Here is a 17,787-nt window from a genome sequence, read left to right as displayed (position 1 = left end):
ACAGAGAACAGAGTGTCAGAAATCTGAATAAGAAACAAGCCATATATATGGTTGAAGAAAAAGTCAGTAACATGGAAGAAAACTTCATGTTTTCTTGAGATTAAATTGAGATTTTTAAAAAGAGAGTTTGAAGGTAGAAAAAAAATCAATGAATCAACATCATTTCTATGGAAAACATCAATAGACTCTATCAAGCAGAAGAAAGAATGTCAAGACAGGTTGATGAAATGCTGTACTAATAAGAAAAGTATCAAATGGGATGTGATGGAATAACCATGACATCCACTGATACAGTCAGAGACAAAACCAGGCCAACAAGATGCTCAGTAGGTAAGGGTGCTTCCCGCTCAAGCCTGGAGTCCTGGGCTTGATAGATGGGCAGAACCCACATAAAGGTGGATGGAGAGAACCAACTCCATGAAGTTGTGCTTTAACCTCCACATGCATTCAGCCGTCTGTGTGTGTTGACACTGCACGCCCCACAATAATAATAAATGAAACTGAATCCAAAGACTAAGAATACAAAGAATAGAAAGATACATAGAGAATTGTCAAAGAAATGATAACAGGAAATTTCCCAAAACCAGAGAAAGAAAAACACATTTGAACACAAGAAGCATTTAGAATCCAAAATAGACATGATCAAAGAAGAATTTCACAATATTAGAGTCCAGATGTCAAAAATACAAAACAAAGACACAACATCAATAGCTGTAAGAGGGTGATACTACAGAGGCCAAATATCAGATCTCTCCGTGACACATTTGAATCCTTAAAAATAATTACCAACTGTCTTAGTTAGGGTTTCTATTGCTCTGAAGAGATACCACGACCATGGCAACTCTTTTAAAGGAAACCATTTATTGGTGGCTTACAGTTTCAGAAGTTCAGTCCATTATTCTTATGCTGTGACATAGTGGTGGTATAGGCAGACATGAGACTCTTACATCTTGACTTAGAGGCAACAGGAAGTGGTCTCCCTCATTGGGTGTGGCTTGAGCATAGGGAACCCCAAAGCCCATCCCCACAGTGACATACTTCCTCCAACAAGGCCACACCTCCTGTTAGTGCCACTCCCTTTGGGGGGCCAGTTTTCTTTAAACCACCACACCAACCAAGACCGCTATATCCATCGGTGTTATTAAAAAAAAAAATCAGACATTTCAAGACAAATCCAAATAAAGCAGTTTTGTGGTCACTAAGTCAGCATTGCTAAAAGCACTAAAAGGAATTTTATAGAGAGAGGATTGAACGAGACAATCTTCATTATGAGAGGATGGCATAGAATAGATTTCAGGGGGGAAATAATGGAACAAAGGAAAGCTGGGGGGAATCCATCAATCTCACACAGTAAGGCAGCAAACCCTTGGTACTAATAGAGGAAAACATTAAGAAAACAATAATCCAACCAACCAGAAAAACAATCAGGAAATTACAGAAATTAGTAAATCTTTCTATATAATAACACAAAATGTAAATGGCTTCAGTTCACCAATAAAGACACATAGACTGACTGGATTCAAAAGCTAAAGGCAAACTTCTGCTGTCTCTGAGACACGCACCTCACTGGAAGACACCCACAGGCTGAAAATCAGAGGTCAGAAAGAAATCCAGCAAGTGAACAGAAACTAAAATCCTCTTGCATGGCAGTCTGATGGCTGATAAAGTGACTTCAGGTTGAAATGTGTCAGAGAGATAGAGACTGGGAGTAAGCACTACTAAAGGAGACAACCCGTCAAGAATATATAACAATTGTAAATACGTAAGTACTAAACCACGTGATGCGTAGTTTTATAAGATAAACACCAATGGATGCAAAACACAGATGGGTGCTGATGCAGTAATAGTGGCAGATTTAATTATTCCACTCTTCTCTCTAGATTCATTCCAACTTAAAATCAACAAGTGAAACCCCAGAGTTACTCTATACTATAGGTCAAACAGACTAACAGTTACAGACTATTTTATCCAAAGGAAACAATATTCTTCTTTTGTCAGTAGCCTATTGAACTTTCTGTAAGTATGGAGATCACATTCTAGGTTGGAAAAATCAAGTTTCACCAAATACAAAGCAGTCAAAATAATCTCATATATTATTAAATTATAGTAGAGTAAAATCAGAAATCAACAGCAAGAAAACTGCAGAAACGACACAACTAAATGGAGACTGAACAGTACATTCTCTAAAGGACTGGTGAGTCATTGAAGAAACAAAACAAATCCTAACCCAAAAGCATCAGGTGGCGAGAAAGAGTGAAGATCATGAAAGAAATTAATGAAAAAAGAATAATGCATAGATTCAATCAAAGAGTTGGTTCTTTGAAAAATAAATATAAGATTGATGGATCCCTAATCAAATAACCAAAATAAAGAGAACATCCAAATTAATGGAATGAGAGATGTAAAAAAGGAGGTTAAGACAAATTCCACTGAAAAAACAGAGACTCATTAGGGAGTGCTTTGGAAACTTATACTTCCAAAAATCTGGGATATCTAGAAGTAACATAAATTCTTGATACATATGACCTACCAAAGTTAAGTCAAGAAGATTTAAACCACTTAAACAGACGTACAACAATCAGTGAACTAGGTAGTAATTAAAATAAAAACAGTGCAAAGCACAGGAATCCTTATTTATTCATCACCAGTAAAAATATGATGGGATAATGCTCTTGTATACTGTAAAGATTTGTCACTCATAATAGTTTAATAAAATGCTGATTGGCCAGTAGCCAGGCAGGAAGTATAGGTGGGGCTACTAGACTAAGAGAGTTCTGGGAAGAGGAAAGATAGAGAGTCAGCCACCAGCCAGATGTAGAGGAGGCAAGATGAGAACGCATCACTTAGAAAAAGTACCAAGCCACGTGGCTAAGCATAGACAAGAATTATGGGTTAAAGTTGAAAGAGCTAGTTAATAATAACCCTGAGCTAATAGGCCAAACAGTTTATAATTAAGATAAACATCTGTGTGTTTCTTTGAGATGGAATGGTTGCAGGACTGGGTGGGACAGAAACTTCCATCTACAGGAATATAAACTTACATAACCATTATAGAAATTAGTATGGAGACTCACCAAAAAACTGAGTACATTTCTCAAAGCTCCCAGTCAACGTACCACAGAATTATTGGCATAATTACACATATAGCTGCACTATTCATAATAGTCAAGAAATGGGCCCATTGAGATGTGCTCATCAGCAGATGAACAAAGAAAATGTGATCTACATATACAATGGATTTTTATGCAGTTATAAAGGACAATGAGTACAACTGAAAAATCATTGCGTCAGGTGAAACAGGCCACACTTAGCGGGCAGATCATGAGATGCAGAAGAAAAGCTCTATGAGGAGGTGGGAAATAGGGTCATGTCATACGTGTAAAGGAAAGGTAGGAGACAGGGGAGAGTAGTGGGAGAGAACAGTTGAAAAAAGTTCAGAATGCTTATGTATGAGGACACCTTGATGAAACCAAACACATTATTTTGTACACTAACCTAAGAAATTAACAACAGGAACAAAATAAGGGAAAACTATTGATCAATATCTAGGAGCTATTTCATAGCTTGACTAGGAAATTTCACAAAAGAATAGATAGAAGTTTTACAGAAGCAAGGGAAATTAAAAAAAAAAACAACAGGCTTTTCGGGACAAGAAAAGAAAGATAACAACACATGTCTGAATTGTGGGGAATATTTACAAAGCATTTTAAAAGTAATTTAAAAGAATTTATAAAGTAATTATGAAGTATTAACAAACTTTAAAAATTACATATGAATATAATGAAAACTATGAGGTGAAAGAAGAGTAGATATGAATAGCAATGTAAGAGGCCAATCTTTTTTGTTGCATAAGATAAAGTCTATAAATAATAACTAATAACTGAAAAAAATTTCAGACAGCTAGCAGGGAAGCTGATCTGGAATGTGGTGGTCTATGCAGGAAGAAACAGCTAAGAGCGCTGAACGTTGCTGCCTCCAGGGGGCAGCACTCAAAGATGACCTGTTCAGGCTTCAAAAGTCTTGAAATGCTATGCGCAAAACTAAGTTCTACTTTTTGTCTTTCAAAGCTATGAACACGTTTCTTTGATAAAAATATAAACCTAACATTTCAGTTAAAACTAACAATACAATTTAGACACTTCGCTACGAAGTCCCTGGCCTATTGTGAGCCGGTCATACACAAAGAGGCAAAGAAACAGTTCAGTGGGACATCTCAGGGAGGCGATGCATCTCGAGGTCTGGTTCAACTCCCCTCCTGCATCTCCGCCCTAAGGGACAGGAGAACGCTGCAGTCGCTGGGTCTTAGGGACGCTTCTGAAGTTTCTGTTAAGTGAGAAGTGAGCAGTGCGGTCCGACTAAACTTCCTTTCCCCCGGTGTCTAGAAAATCCGTTTTCCAGAGGAAGGAGATTTTCCACTCCCACCCCCACCCCGCATGCCTCCCCACGCATGTAGTCCAAAAATAAGATGGAGACTCGCAATTCTATGAGCTTTCATCAGCTTTCTGTGTAGAGAAAATGGTATTAAAAGTTACTCGATGTTATAAAAAATTAGAAACTCGGCTTAAACTGAAGCTTAAAGTAGAGAATCAAATGCCTACATCTTTCTAGCTAGAAACCGAACAGAATTATCTGGATACATATTCCCTGAGGAGGAAGTGGCAGGAAGCTTGCCCACTCTGTATTAGACAGGGTACTTCTGTGTGGACTTCTGTGAAAAACTCTGTCTAATAGGAATTCATTTCAAAACCAAATTTTGAAAAGGTGTATGATGTAAAAATGTATTATCATCCTCCTGACTTCTGTAATTCCCTTTATTCAGATATTAATTCATCTGCCAGTTATGCATGGTAATTTATTGACTCATCTGCCAGCTTATTATAATATAGTTTATTAAAGCTAGCATCTGAAATTTAAAACAATCTTCCATTATCAAAAGTTACATGAAGACACCTGGCTAACAAAAACAATCATTATACCAGAATTAGTTACCTTTTACTCAGAGTTTCTATTTTTATACTCAAGATTTTACTTCAATCAAAAAATTTTAAAATTATATAAATCCTATGTTTCAAGCAAGCATGGTCCTCAGAAGATAAACATTATTTGATCATATTAAGCAGCCAGAAAGCAAAGGACAAAGACAGCTTGAGAAACAACAAAGGACACAGAGCCAATACGAACTCCCTTCCATGACAAGCTAGAAGATCACAGTAATCAGTCTGGATGGCGAACAGCTGCTACACATTGGCTCCTTCCAGACCTTTCTTTCTTCAAATTTTCATAACTAGCAAGTGCCTGAGTGGCTTCTTGTCCAGTTCTCACCATAACCAGGCAACTGACCTCTTAGATAACATTGAAAATGGCCATTTAACTCCACTAAATCAATACTGGTGGTCATAAATTAACACCATTTTGACGAAGAGCTTCCTACCTGACCAACTGACTTCGTTTGTTCTTTTAAGCAACTGGAGTTATAGAACTGTTTAAGGACTTGCGTGGTTCTGTCTGTCATGAAGGATGCAGCTACAGCATCCTTTGCCTCTACAGAAGGCCAGTTAGGAGTCCTGTCAGCTGCCTCTTAATTCATAGCCCGAACTAACTCACTGCAAGCTAACAGGATCACTAGGAACAGTTCGATCAGGATGGTACTAGGCAGCCTAAGGTGTGTGAGCACTCTAGATAAGGGAGCCAAGTCACAAGAATGGAAGCCTATTATAAGAACACGAAAGCTTGAACTCAGAGCTTGGATCGCTGTGCAGTTTGGGCAAACACTGATGTTATTTGGGGAGAACTTGAGGAATGAGTGGCATTTGCATGTCTACATATCACGTGCAAGGCTGGGGCTTAGGATAAACTAATTGACGACACTGACTATTGAGGAAAACATCTCCAATGCAGTCAAGATATATTCTGGTAGAAAGTGGGGCCAAGCCTGAAACACTGGACTTGAGTGGCTACTGTCTGGAAGACCTAGGACAGGTTGACTGGCCTGTAAATGTCAGGACCACAGTTTTCTGGAGCCACACAGACAAAATCTTTCCTTTGTAGGACAGCTCTTCAGACGTCTGCAAAGCACCTTCCAGCCACCTTTGATCTTGCACGAGCAAAGCAGTTTCTTCAGCCATAGGAAAGGTGATGCTCCAAGTGGAGCAAGCAGGTATTTCAGACGAGGGCCCACCAGATGGTAGGGTAAAGCCATGTAACACGTGCTTGGTAGATGCACATTTCCTACTGATGGTTTACATTAAGTAAAGAGTTCCCCTGGGAACCTATTCATTGCACTGAATTTGGCTATCACATTGGCTTTCCATTTTACACATGCAAATTCTTACGATTTGACCCTAAACAAGCATTCACCCATTAAACTTGGAAGCATGAAGGACTGGGAAGTTCTGTGTGGATTCTTTGGTACTCCATGGCCTTCAACTAATCCATTTTTGAATGTCTCCCCAAGGATGAGGTGGTGAAGACAAGATGATTAAAAGCCCTTTCAAGTATTAAGTAAACTGGGAAGTAAAATCTAAATCTAAATTTGTAGGAAGTTATTTTTCATTCGCTCATTCTACAAATTTTTATTCAATCCCTCTGTCTGCTACTATACTGGGCACTGGGGACATAGCTCTCATCTAAAGCTAAAGAAAGAGATGATCAAATGAGTTGCCTCGTGGTTTTCATGTATTGACTCAAATTCATATTGTCTAAGATGTGACAATAATTCTTCCTACACATTTCCTGGATTCTGTAGTAATATTTTAAATGTTTAATATAAAAGTGAGGATTTTTTCTAATCTTGCAGAGATCCTTTTGCAAGTGTTTACAAGCAGTTGCTTCCTGCTGGGTGTAGTTTTCACACAAGTCCATGTAGACATACTTCTGTCTAATACAGCGCTGAGGAAGCTTCCCACCACTTCCTTCTCCTGGTGTGCAGAAGCAATTGCTGTCTCCAAATAAGCATGCTCTTCCCCCATCAACCTCTGAAAGTCATTACTGTCATGGGGTCCCAGAACAGTCAAGATGGTGAGCCAGCCGAGGCACATCAGCTGGCTTTGATTTCTGCACATTTCACTATCACGCGCATATAAAATGGTGACAGCTGCTAAGGACTGCTATTTGGTTCATTCCTGGTTTTCTGGGTGTTTGCTGGTTTGGCTGGCTTTTCTGAATGATGTGATGGTAAAGTTGTGATGGTAAACCTATAAGGATGAAGTCTAACAGGGAGAACAAAAGGAGACTGACTTCAGGGATAGTCAATTTCAGTTGTCAGCTTGATGAGATTTAGAACCACCCAGGCGATGGGCCTCTGCACATGCCTGGGAGGGTTCATTGTGACTAGAGTAACTAAAGTGGAAAGATTCGGTTACTATGGTTAGCACTATTTCCCAGGTTTGTGTTTTGGGATAATGCTCTTGTACCCTGTAAAGATTTGTCACTTGTATTGGTTTAATGAAATGCTGACTGACCAATAGCCAGGCAGGAAGTATAGGTGGGATGACCAGATTAGGAGAATTCTGGGAGGAGGAAAGGCTCAGTCTGCAGTCACCACCCAGACATAAAGGAAGCAAGATGAAAAAGCTGCACTGATAAAAGGTCACGTGGCTAAACATCAATAAGAATTATGGGTTAATTTAAGTTTTAAGAGCTACCTAATAATAAGCCTGAGCTAATAGGTCAAACTGTTTATAATTAATATAAGCCTCTGTATATTTCTTTGGGAATGAATGACTGTGGGACCCAGTGAGGCAGGAACTTCCATCTACAGACTTGTGTCCTGTAGTATAAACCTGAGAAAGCTGACTGAGCACTGGCATTCATGGCTCTCTGCCCCTTGACTGTGTATATTGGGGGCCTTGAGTACCAGCCTCAGTACCCCCTCAGGGCTCAGAATTGGATGTCTATGGCAGGTGAAAATCTGAGGGTGAAAAATAACTCAAGTACATTACCTTTGCATCTTCTTTATTTTTCATGTAGTAAAAGTGAAGGGGGCGTGGAGGAGAGGAAGAATAAGAAGAAGAGTAAGGGGAAGAATAAGGAGAAGAAATGAGAGTAAGGGGAAGAAGTAAAAGTAGTGAAAAGAAAAAGAAGAGTAAGGGCTTATCTCCACCAGGTTTCTAGGTTTTATAGACATAGTTGGAAAATTCCATAGGCAAGGGCAATGATAATATGCATATCAAAATCACTAAAAGGGGCAGGTAGAACCTGACAAAGCTGTACTCTGGAACAGGTGACCCAACCCAGGAAAGAACCAGGATTCAAGGAGAAGTACCTGACATCCCAAACCACTAGACAAAGTTACTATGAGGGAGGAGGGTCATTTGTCTATGTATTACTTTCATTGGTTAATAAAGAAACTGCCTTGGCTTTTGATAGGACAGCAGCTTAGATAGGCGGAGTAGACAGAACAGAATTCTGGGAGGAAGAAGGCAGTGAGCCAGACGCCATTCCTCTCCTCTTCAGGCAGACTCCATAGCTCTCCTCTCCAAGATGGACACAGGTTAAGATCCTTGCTGGCAAGCCACCACCTCGTGGTGCTACACAGATTACTAAATATGGGTTAATCAAGATGTGAGAGTTAACCAGTAAGAGGCTAGAGCTAATGGGCCAGGCAGTGTTTAAAAGAATACAATTCGTGTGTAATTATTTTGGGTAAAGCTAGCCGTGCAGAGCTGGGTGGGAATGCAGCCCACCGCTCCTCGTAATACTTTACTAAACATCCCTGAATCCTGGATTCAGCCATTCTTGTCATCTAATCTCCTTGGTGATAACCAGCTTTGAGGATGCCCAAATTTGTTTGCTAGCAAAGGTGGGGCATGCTGCCTTCCTGCTCAGTGCCTACATTCTATAGACATTTCTATGTGGTCTGTTAGCAGGTAATTTTGTGGGATTGACTCAATGTAAATTTGACTCCTAGAACAAAGAGTGAATGTCATTGCTCCAAAGCCTCACGATGTGGGGGAATGGAGCAAGGTCCTTCCTTGGCCCAATCAGAGATTACACTGCTGAGGTGTTCTGGGAATGAATCCTGTTTTGAAGGGAAGAATCATAGCTTCGCAAGGTTTCCACAGTTATGACAGTGACTTTCCCAAAAGACAAGTGTTCCCGCAGCTCTGCAAAATGGGTTATTCCATGTGGACGTGGACGTATACACTTCCCGTGGATCTGCCTATTGGTCTGTCAGCTGTGCAGTCACTGTAGAGTCTTGTGGGCTCCAATGTGTGTATCCTAATAACCTCACACTGTTACAAACCCTTCCTTACTTAAAGTCAGAGTGTTTTATGACAGCAATAGAGAAATAAATAATACGTCAGTTTGGTACTGATAAGTGTGGCCTGTACTGTGGGAAACCGGAGCACATTGTTCTTAGGCCTTTTAGAACTGGCTTGAGGGAAGGATGTGGAAGACTTTGGAGGTTGGGCCAGGAAAGTTCTTAAATGCTGCAAGCAGAGCTTACCTGAGCTATTCTGATGGGAACCTAAGAGACAAGAATGACCAGAGACGCATGGGCAGTACAGGCCCAGTCAGGGAACAAGATCTCCATCAGGAAGTGGGATGGGCCATTCCTGTGATATTTTGGCCAAGAGCCTGTGTCCTGAGAACTTGAGTGAAGTCGAATTTACAGTTGATGGACTAATTTGTTTGGTGGGGAAAACTTCAAAGACAGGAGAGTGTTTAGACTGGCGCTAAGAAAAACAGCTGTAATTGTTTCAGAGACGAGCACCAGAGGAGCTTGGCTTTCATTGGGTTTGTGGGCAAGGTGTCCTCAGGGTAAAACCTCACCCAATAGAGACTGTACCTTATGAAAAATCGAATTCATCTGAAGGAAGAAAACCTAAACTGCAGGGGTTCTCTGCTCCTCGAAAACTACTGATTAGAGAAGTATTTCCCCAGGGTCATAGGAACTTCCCAGTATCACCTGCGTGGCACTAGTTTTACAAGCATGGGAGAGGCATGAAGTCCTGCTCTGTAGCTCTAGGCAGTGTAAAAGGCAAGGGTGTGACAGGGTTGGAGTCCCTGCAAGGAGGCCCTAAAGTGGGCACTAAATGTAGAGCCTAAATTACAAGAGAGATGTCAGGATGTTGGGGATATTACGATGGTGGAATGTGTACAAAGGCAAGCTAGAGGCGTAGACTGGAGCTGGTATGAGAAATTCTGTATATGCTATCTGCTACAGCCCTGGAGAAGTATGGAAATATGAACCTTTTGAAGCCCAGATGATCTAACCATGAGCTCTAGATGCCAGTTATGGAGCTGCCAGATTTGGTGTTTTTCCAGATTTGGGTCTTGCTTTGATCTTATCATTCATTGCTTTGACCCTATTCTTCCTTTTTGGAATATGAATGTTTATTCTGTACCACTGTATATTAGAAGTATTGAATTTGTTTGTATTTTATAGTAGTTAACAACTAAGTGATTCACCTCGAGTCTTGAATGAGGAGAGAACTTTGGATGCTTTCATTGGTGGAACTGTTAGTGACTGTGGGGACATTTGAAGTTGGGTTCTATTTTGCATCATGGGATGAACATGAGAGTTTAGGGACAGGAGGTGGAAGGTATTGGCTGAAAGTGATGTAATTGGCTGTCACATTGACAAGGGCTGGAGCTGCAATGGTTAATTTCTATTGTCTTGATGAGATCACCTAGGAGATGCACCTCTGGGCATACCTGTGTGCAAGTCTCTTGACCAGTTTGATTGAAATGGGTGAATCCATCTACAGTGGGTGGCACCATTTCCTGGGGTTGGGTTCTAGACTGCATCAATAGGAGAAAGCTGACTGAGTACCAGCATGCATTGCTCTCTGCCTCTTGACTCTATGTACAATGTGACCAACTGCTTTATGCTTCTCTTCCTGTGATTTCCCCACCACAATGGACTAGGACTGCTATCTATAAACCAAAATAAGACTTTTCTTCCTTAAGTTGCATTTGCAAAAAAAAAATTAAGTCACATAAACTTGGAAAGTAAACAGTGCTTGCTTTTATTTGAGTCAGGGTCTTGCTGCATAGCTAAGTCTAGCCTGAACTCATCATCTCTGCTTCTGAGTACAGGAATGGCAGGTGTGTGCCACCATATTTAGCTTTGATTTTAGGTTTGTCCCACAGAAGGACAAAAATCAAAATCCATGCATAAAGTAATTCATTGTAGAAAATTTTTTAAACCAAGTTTTAAAAAAATGCTGTTCACCATCATATGGGCACAACTTCATGACACAAAATATTTTTTGTAATGAGGGTATAGTAGGTTTCTGTGAAAGGTTAAATGATATATACTCTTCATTCATCTTCCAGATATTTCCTGAGAGTCAGCACTATTCTAGAGAATGTTTCTGAGGATGGTACGGATACCGCTAGGTGCAGAAGAGATGCCAGTGAGAAGCACTGCTATTCCTCTATGCATCCATCAACTTCAAAGGGGCCAGCAAAAGCTGGAAAAACTCTGAAAAAAAAAACCAAGCATATGCCTGGAGGTATTGGCGAGGCCTTCTGATTAATACTGCTTAATTTGTATCAGATCCAAAAGCCTGTGGATGAGGAAGAATTGAACTTGATCACCATGGTACAAGCTTTCACAAGCCTTTCCGAATGAGCTGCGAAGGGTGGAGTCTTAGAAGGAAAGTGGGCGTGGGGTCGATAAAAGCAGGAGAGGGAAGTATGCAAAGTGATGGAAGTCTGCAGGCTGGAGAGGCAAGCATACTGGTGTGCAAGGTTGCTGAACCCTTCTAGGAGGGCCAGGGCAGGTAAGAAGGAACTCTGTCTCATTGCTTGCCTGTGGGAAAACCCTCTGGGCTCCGCTGACTGGAGAGACAACACGGGAACAATGGAGGTGGAAGGAGCCAGCACAGAGTGGAGGATGCTGGCAGGAACCCAAGGATATCAAGAACTAAGCAGGAGACTGGAGTGTTTCCAGTGTCGTTCCCACAGGACCATTGCAAAGAATATCTGGGAAGAAAATGCCCAGGAAGAAAATGTTGAATATTTTCTTAAACAAGAGGCAAGGAGGCAAAGGTCAGCAACATCTGGGGTCTGGGAAACATTCATTACAGATGTGAGAATAAAAGTCAGATGCCATATGATAATGGGTGGGTATTTAATTGATAGTGCCCATCTCTATCATTTACGTGACCATAACATATAAATACATTGAGATTGAAATCTTTAATGATATTTTAAAAAGGAGTATACTGTGCTAGCAAGATGGCTCAGCAGGTAAAAAAAATAAAATCCCTTGATACACAGGCTTGATGACATGAGTTTAATAATGGGGATCCGTGGTGGGAGGAGAGAACTAACCCCTTTAAGTGTTCTTCTCCTCTCTACACACGCGCTATGTCTACCCACCCATCCAAACCACACACTAATAAAAAACAAAAAATTAAAAAATGTAAAAGGTTCACACCAGTTGGTCTGACAAATAGCTATAGGAGAGAAAATGCAATGCCATTTCCTTACTGAAAATGGATACAGAAAATATTAGACTATCCCTTACATGTCAGCGATTTATTCAATCACTTATTTGCTTTAAATAGTTCATGTATAGGTGCTAACTGCCAAGGAAAACCAGGCAAGTAGTTCTTACCTGATGGTGCTGGCTTGAAAAGTTTCTGAACTACTACTCTGTACATAGACTCATCTTTAACCAACAGCTTGGCTGCTTCCAAATTCACTGGGTTTTTTAGGACAGGATTAGAAAGTAGCCTCTAAAAGAAAGCACATACAACAAACAAGTTCAAAACAAACTTTTCTTGGAATAACAAGACAAGTCAATGCTTGTAAACCCAATAAGCATTCAGTGAGTGTAACTGGATGTTTCTTTCCTGCCTGCCAGTTCCTCAGTAACCACGCAGAGGCTTAATAATAATTACAAACAGTTTGGCCTATTAGCTCAGGCTTATTATTAACTAGCTCTTATAGCTTAAATGAATCCATTTCTATTATTCTAGATTTTACCATGAGGCTCGTGGCTTGTTACCTCACATCGTGCTTTCCCGGGGACTGCTGGTGTCCAGACATTCTAGGAGACAGGTTTGTAGAGATGACAGAAGATACAGAACATGCCCAGGAAACTCACCTTATCTTGGTTTTATTGTGTGTATTCATCAAATACTGGGGTCAAAGCAAAAGCTTTTATCACATCCATTCTATCATATAAATTTAAATTGGATTTTTACATAAAGTAAGATAAACATTGGAAAACAATAAAAAAGTCTCCCATTACATACTAATAGGAGACTACATTAGATCATGTCTAAACACACAGGTACAAAGATTGCACACATGTCGCTATCCCTTTGGGTCTTTAAATGATTAATTTAGTACCTATAGTAGTTTTCTGTGATTTTTTTTGTCTACCATAAATTATCATCTTAAAAGGAACAGTCTTATAATCTGCAGTTTTAGGTGGAAAACCCAGAATGTAGGACTATTTTCTAGCTTTAACAAGGCCAGAGGCCAAATATCAGCAGGCTGGGCTCTTGTCAGAAGAATCTGGATGAAGCACTTTCCATGTTCTTACAAGCATGAGGTTGGCTGAATCCAGTTCCTTTCAGCTGTAGAATTGAGGGTCTCATTATTGTTCAGACTGTTAGCTGGGGGACACCTTCTGCTCCTACAGACATCTCTTCCATCCTTGTCTTTGATGTTTAGAGTCTCAGAGCCAGCTATGGTGCAAGAGCACCTCCGCGAGCTTGGCATCTGACCTCTCCTTTGGTCACACCCTTCTTCAGCTGTCCTCCCTCTTCTGCCTTCTGATGTTAAGAGGAGACCACGAGCACCTTGCAAAGTATAGACTAACCTTTTTGTCTTAAGGTGAGTTGACTGATAACCAAAATTCCGTATGTATTTCATTTATAGTAGTATGTAGGTTAGTGTCTTGAGGGAATCTTTTTACAATTCTGCATATCACAGAATCCATATACTTGGGCCAAAACAGATGACCAGTGGTTACCAAAATTGTTGTGCTAAACCGTGATTTGCTTATTAGTCACTTCAAAAAATTGTTTCACCCTAAACTAAAAATATTTGTTTATGAATTCAATATTTTGGACATTGCATGTTATAACATGCAGGCTAATAAAATACGGTTAGCAGAATTACTGCATGTCTTACTATTTGTGCTGGTTTGGTTTTGTTTTTCAACTTGACACAAACTGGGGCCATCTGGGAAGAGTGAACCTTAATTGAAGCATTGCCTCCATTTGCTTGACCTGTCAACAAGTCTGTGGTGCATTTTCTGCATTAATGATTGATATAGGAGGACCCAGCCTGCTGTAGCCCCTGCCACCTCCAGGCAGGTGGTTCTGCATTGCATCAAGCTGAGCAAGCCACGAGGAATGAGCACTTCTCTGTGGACTCCTATAAGCTGTCCTGACCTCCACATGTGTTTCAAAGCCTGTCACCCCCACATAAAGAGACAAATGTAAACTAATAAATAAATGAATGAAAATCATGAAAAGATTCTATATCTGGAGAGCTGGAAGCAAGAGATGATGAATTTGAGGCCAATCAGGACTTCATAGTGAGACCCTACCTTAAAACAGACAGAAAAATAGGGCAAGCGAGAGTTCATCGGTGAAGGTGCTTGCGGCTAAACTTCTCTACCTGAGTTTGAGCCCTAGGACCCACATAGTGGAAGGAGAGAAACTTTCCCAGCAAGTTGTCCTTTGACCCTCACGTGCATGCTGCAGGGATGCACGCAGTGAATAATAAACGCATACAGAAAACCATAAGCAAAATGAAAACAAAAATACGGAACTTATAGCACACTTTCTCAAATGAAAGTAATCATTTTGACATCTGATATTTCAAAAGCAACAAGAATTCTCTGCTTTTACTGGAGTTTTCTCTCTGGGAAACACATTCAGCCTGCGTTTCCAAGATCATAATAATTGCCCAAATAAGGATTCAGAGAGGATCCCACCCTACCTTTCAAAGTGGGTGGGAAGCAGAAGAAACTCATTGTTGAGAGCAAAGCTTTGGTCTCTGGCTGGAGAGAATCTTACTCAGCAAGGCGCATCTGGCAAATTTTATTGCATATTTTCTCCTTAACTGCTGTGTGCGAGAGACTTATTCACATGACATATACATGGCTATTGCAAGTATTTAATGACTTTTAAAAATTGGCATATTTGTATATACTACTACTATATGTTATTAGTAGATTAGCATATGTGTAAGTTGGACACACTGCTAAAGGAGCCAAAGAGAACAAAGGCTCAGTCTTTAAATTAGACTCATGGTGACAGAATTTCAAAAACAAAAGACTCCAGAAATAAATGGAGAATTCTGGATCTTCAGCAAGTGCCTGTAACAGTAGAGAGATAGGTTTTATAATATCCATTTGATTGCAGCTGATGGTTTTGAAATTTGTTTTATGGATGAGTGTTGATATTTGTCTTTTTATTTTATGTGGAATTTTCTAATTATTTAAGATTACATTTATTTTGGTGGGATGGCTACTATTTTTAAAATACTTTAAACAACATTTAAAGTACCATCTCTATGAAAAGCAACAACATGGTAATTAGAAATATGGTTTTTTAATTCAAAAGAAAGTAAGCAATAATTATGATTTGTGTCTGTATTGTCCATTACTAGTAAACATTGGTAAAAGGTAGTGGTTTAAATGAAATTACTAAAGAGTAAGTGAGAATTCAGCTCCTTGGCACATTTCAATCAGGCTACAGGCTGGTCCAGTAGAAAACAGTTTGGGGAACAGTATGTGCATCGAAGTGCCATGGTATCGGACAGAAATCTAAATACAGTCAGGCACCTGGCAAAGCCAGTGGCCTCCAGACCAATGCCATAAATTCTGCCCTAAGAAAAGGAATCAGAAACAACATATGAGAGGGAGAGGTGCGTGACCTAACTGGGGTGTGAAGAGCCCCTTCGTTGATGGACAGTCTGGAGAGCAGGGACAGAGGTGGGTGGCCATCTGCTGGAGAGACTGCCAAGTGCTACTCGAGGTCCAAGCTTTGCTTGTGTCTATACTGTTAGAGTTTCCATCTCTGTGAGTTCTTTTGGGTCAGAAGTACATCAAGCAATGTGAGTACAGAAAAGCATGGGGATACAAACAGAAGCAGGATCCCATAGCTGAGTGTGAACCTAAGTGCAAAAAGCAGGTCCTCTGCTCTGGGGCAAGGAGAACGTAGGAGGCAAAGGATGATTCTAACAGAAACTTAGAAGTATGGATGGGAAGGAAATACATATAGCATTGGAGTTAGAGTTTTCCTAGCTATGTATCTGAACTTGTATACATTATATATTATGTGTATGTCTGTGCACCACATGTATACCTAGGGGTCTGCAGAGGCCAGAAGAGGGTTCTGGATCTCTTGGAACTGGAGTTTCAGACAGCTATGAGTCACCATGTGGGTGGTGGGAACCTAACCTGGGTCCTCTACAAGAGCAGCAAGTACTCTTAAACATTGTGCCATCTCTCCAGCTCCATGTCTCTATGAGAAGACACGCTCACACGGGCAGATGTTCAGTACATGTTAACAGAATGAATGAATGAACAGAAGACATGCTCACACGGGCAGATGTTCAGTACATGTTAACAGAATGAAAGAACAGAACACACGCTCACACAGGCAGATGTTCAATACATGTTAACAGAATGAATGAATGAACAGAACACACACTCACACGGGCAGATGTTCAGTACATGTTAACAGAATGAAAGAACAGAACACACGCTCACACAGGCAGATGTTCAATACATGTTAACAGAATGAATGAATGAACAGAACACACACTCACACGGGCAGATGTTCAGTACATGTTAACAGAATGAATGAAAGAACAGAACACACACTCACACGGGCAGATGTTCAGTACATGTTAACAGAATGAATGAATGAACAGAAGACATGCTCACACAGGCAGATGTTCAATACATGTTAACAGAATGAATGAAAGAACAGAACACACACTCACACGGGCAGATGTTCAGTACATGTTAACAGAATGAATGAATGAACAGAAGACATGCTCACACAGGCAGATGTTCAATACATGTTAACAGAATGAATGAATGAACAGAAGACATGCTCACACGGGCAGATGTTCAGTACATGTTAACAGAATGAATGAATGAACAGAAGACATGCTCACACAGGCAGATGTTCAGTACATGTTAACAGAATGAATGAATGAACAGAAGACATGCTCACACAGGCAGATGTTCAATACATGTTAACAGAATGAATGAATGAACAGAAGACATGCTCACACGGGCAGATGTTCAGTACATGTTAACAGAATGAATGAAAGAACAGAAGACCTGCTCACACGGGCAGATGTTCAGTACATGTTAACAGAATGAATGAATGAACAGAATACACACTCACACGGGCAGATGTTCAGTACATGTTAACAGAATGAATAAATGAACAGAAGACATGCTCACACGGGCAGATGTTCAGTACATGTTAACAGAATGAATGAATGAACAGAAGACATGCTCACACGGGCAGATGTTCAGTACATGTTAACAGAATGAAAGAACAGAACACACGCTCACACAGGCAGATGTTCAATACATGTTAACAGAATGAATGAATGAACAGAACACACACTCACACGGGCAGATGTTCAGTACATGTTAACAGAATGAATGAAAGAACAGAACACACACTCACAAGGGCAGATGTTCAGTACATGTTAACAGAATGAATGAATGAACAGAAGACATGCTCACACGGGCAGATGTTCAGTACATGTTAACAGAATGAATGAAAGAACAGAACACACACTCACACGGGCAGATGTTCAGTACATGTTAACAGAATGAAT

The 17,787-nt window shown here is 40.3% G+C and overlaps 1 protein-coding gene across 1 annotated transcript in view; it reads right to left on the bottom strand.

Annotated features, from left to right (window-relative positions):
- The window catches only part of Ube2u (ubiquitin conjugating enzyme E2 U), a 118,734-nt gene that overhangs the window by 89,145 nt on the left and 11,802 nt on the right, over window positions 1–17,787 (bottom strand). The window contains exon 5 of the mRNA XM_075944585.1: window positions 12,572–12,692. Within this exon, the coding sequence (XP_075800700.1) occupies window positions 12,572–12,692 (121 nt within the window). The remainder of the gene's footprint in view (window positions 1–12,571; window positions 12,693–17,787) is intronic.

This window comes from Microtus pennsylvanicus, chromosome 13, assembly GCF_037038515.1.
Source record: "Microtus pennsylvanicus isolate mMicPen1 chromosome 13, mMicPen1.hap1, whole genome shotgun sequence".
NCBI lineage: Eukaryota > Metazoa > Chordata > Mammalia > Rodentia > Cricetidae > Microtus > Microtus pennsylvanicus.
Note: the sequence above shows the minus strand (reverse complement) of the source record. Positions and strands in the feature narration are given on the sequence as shown.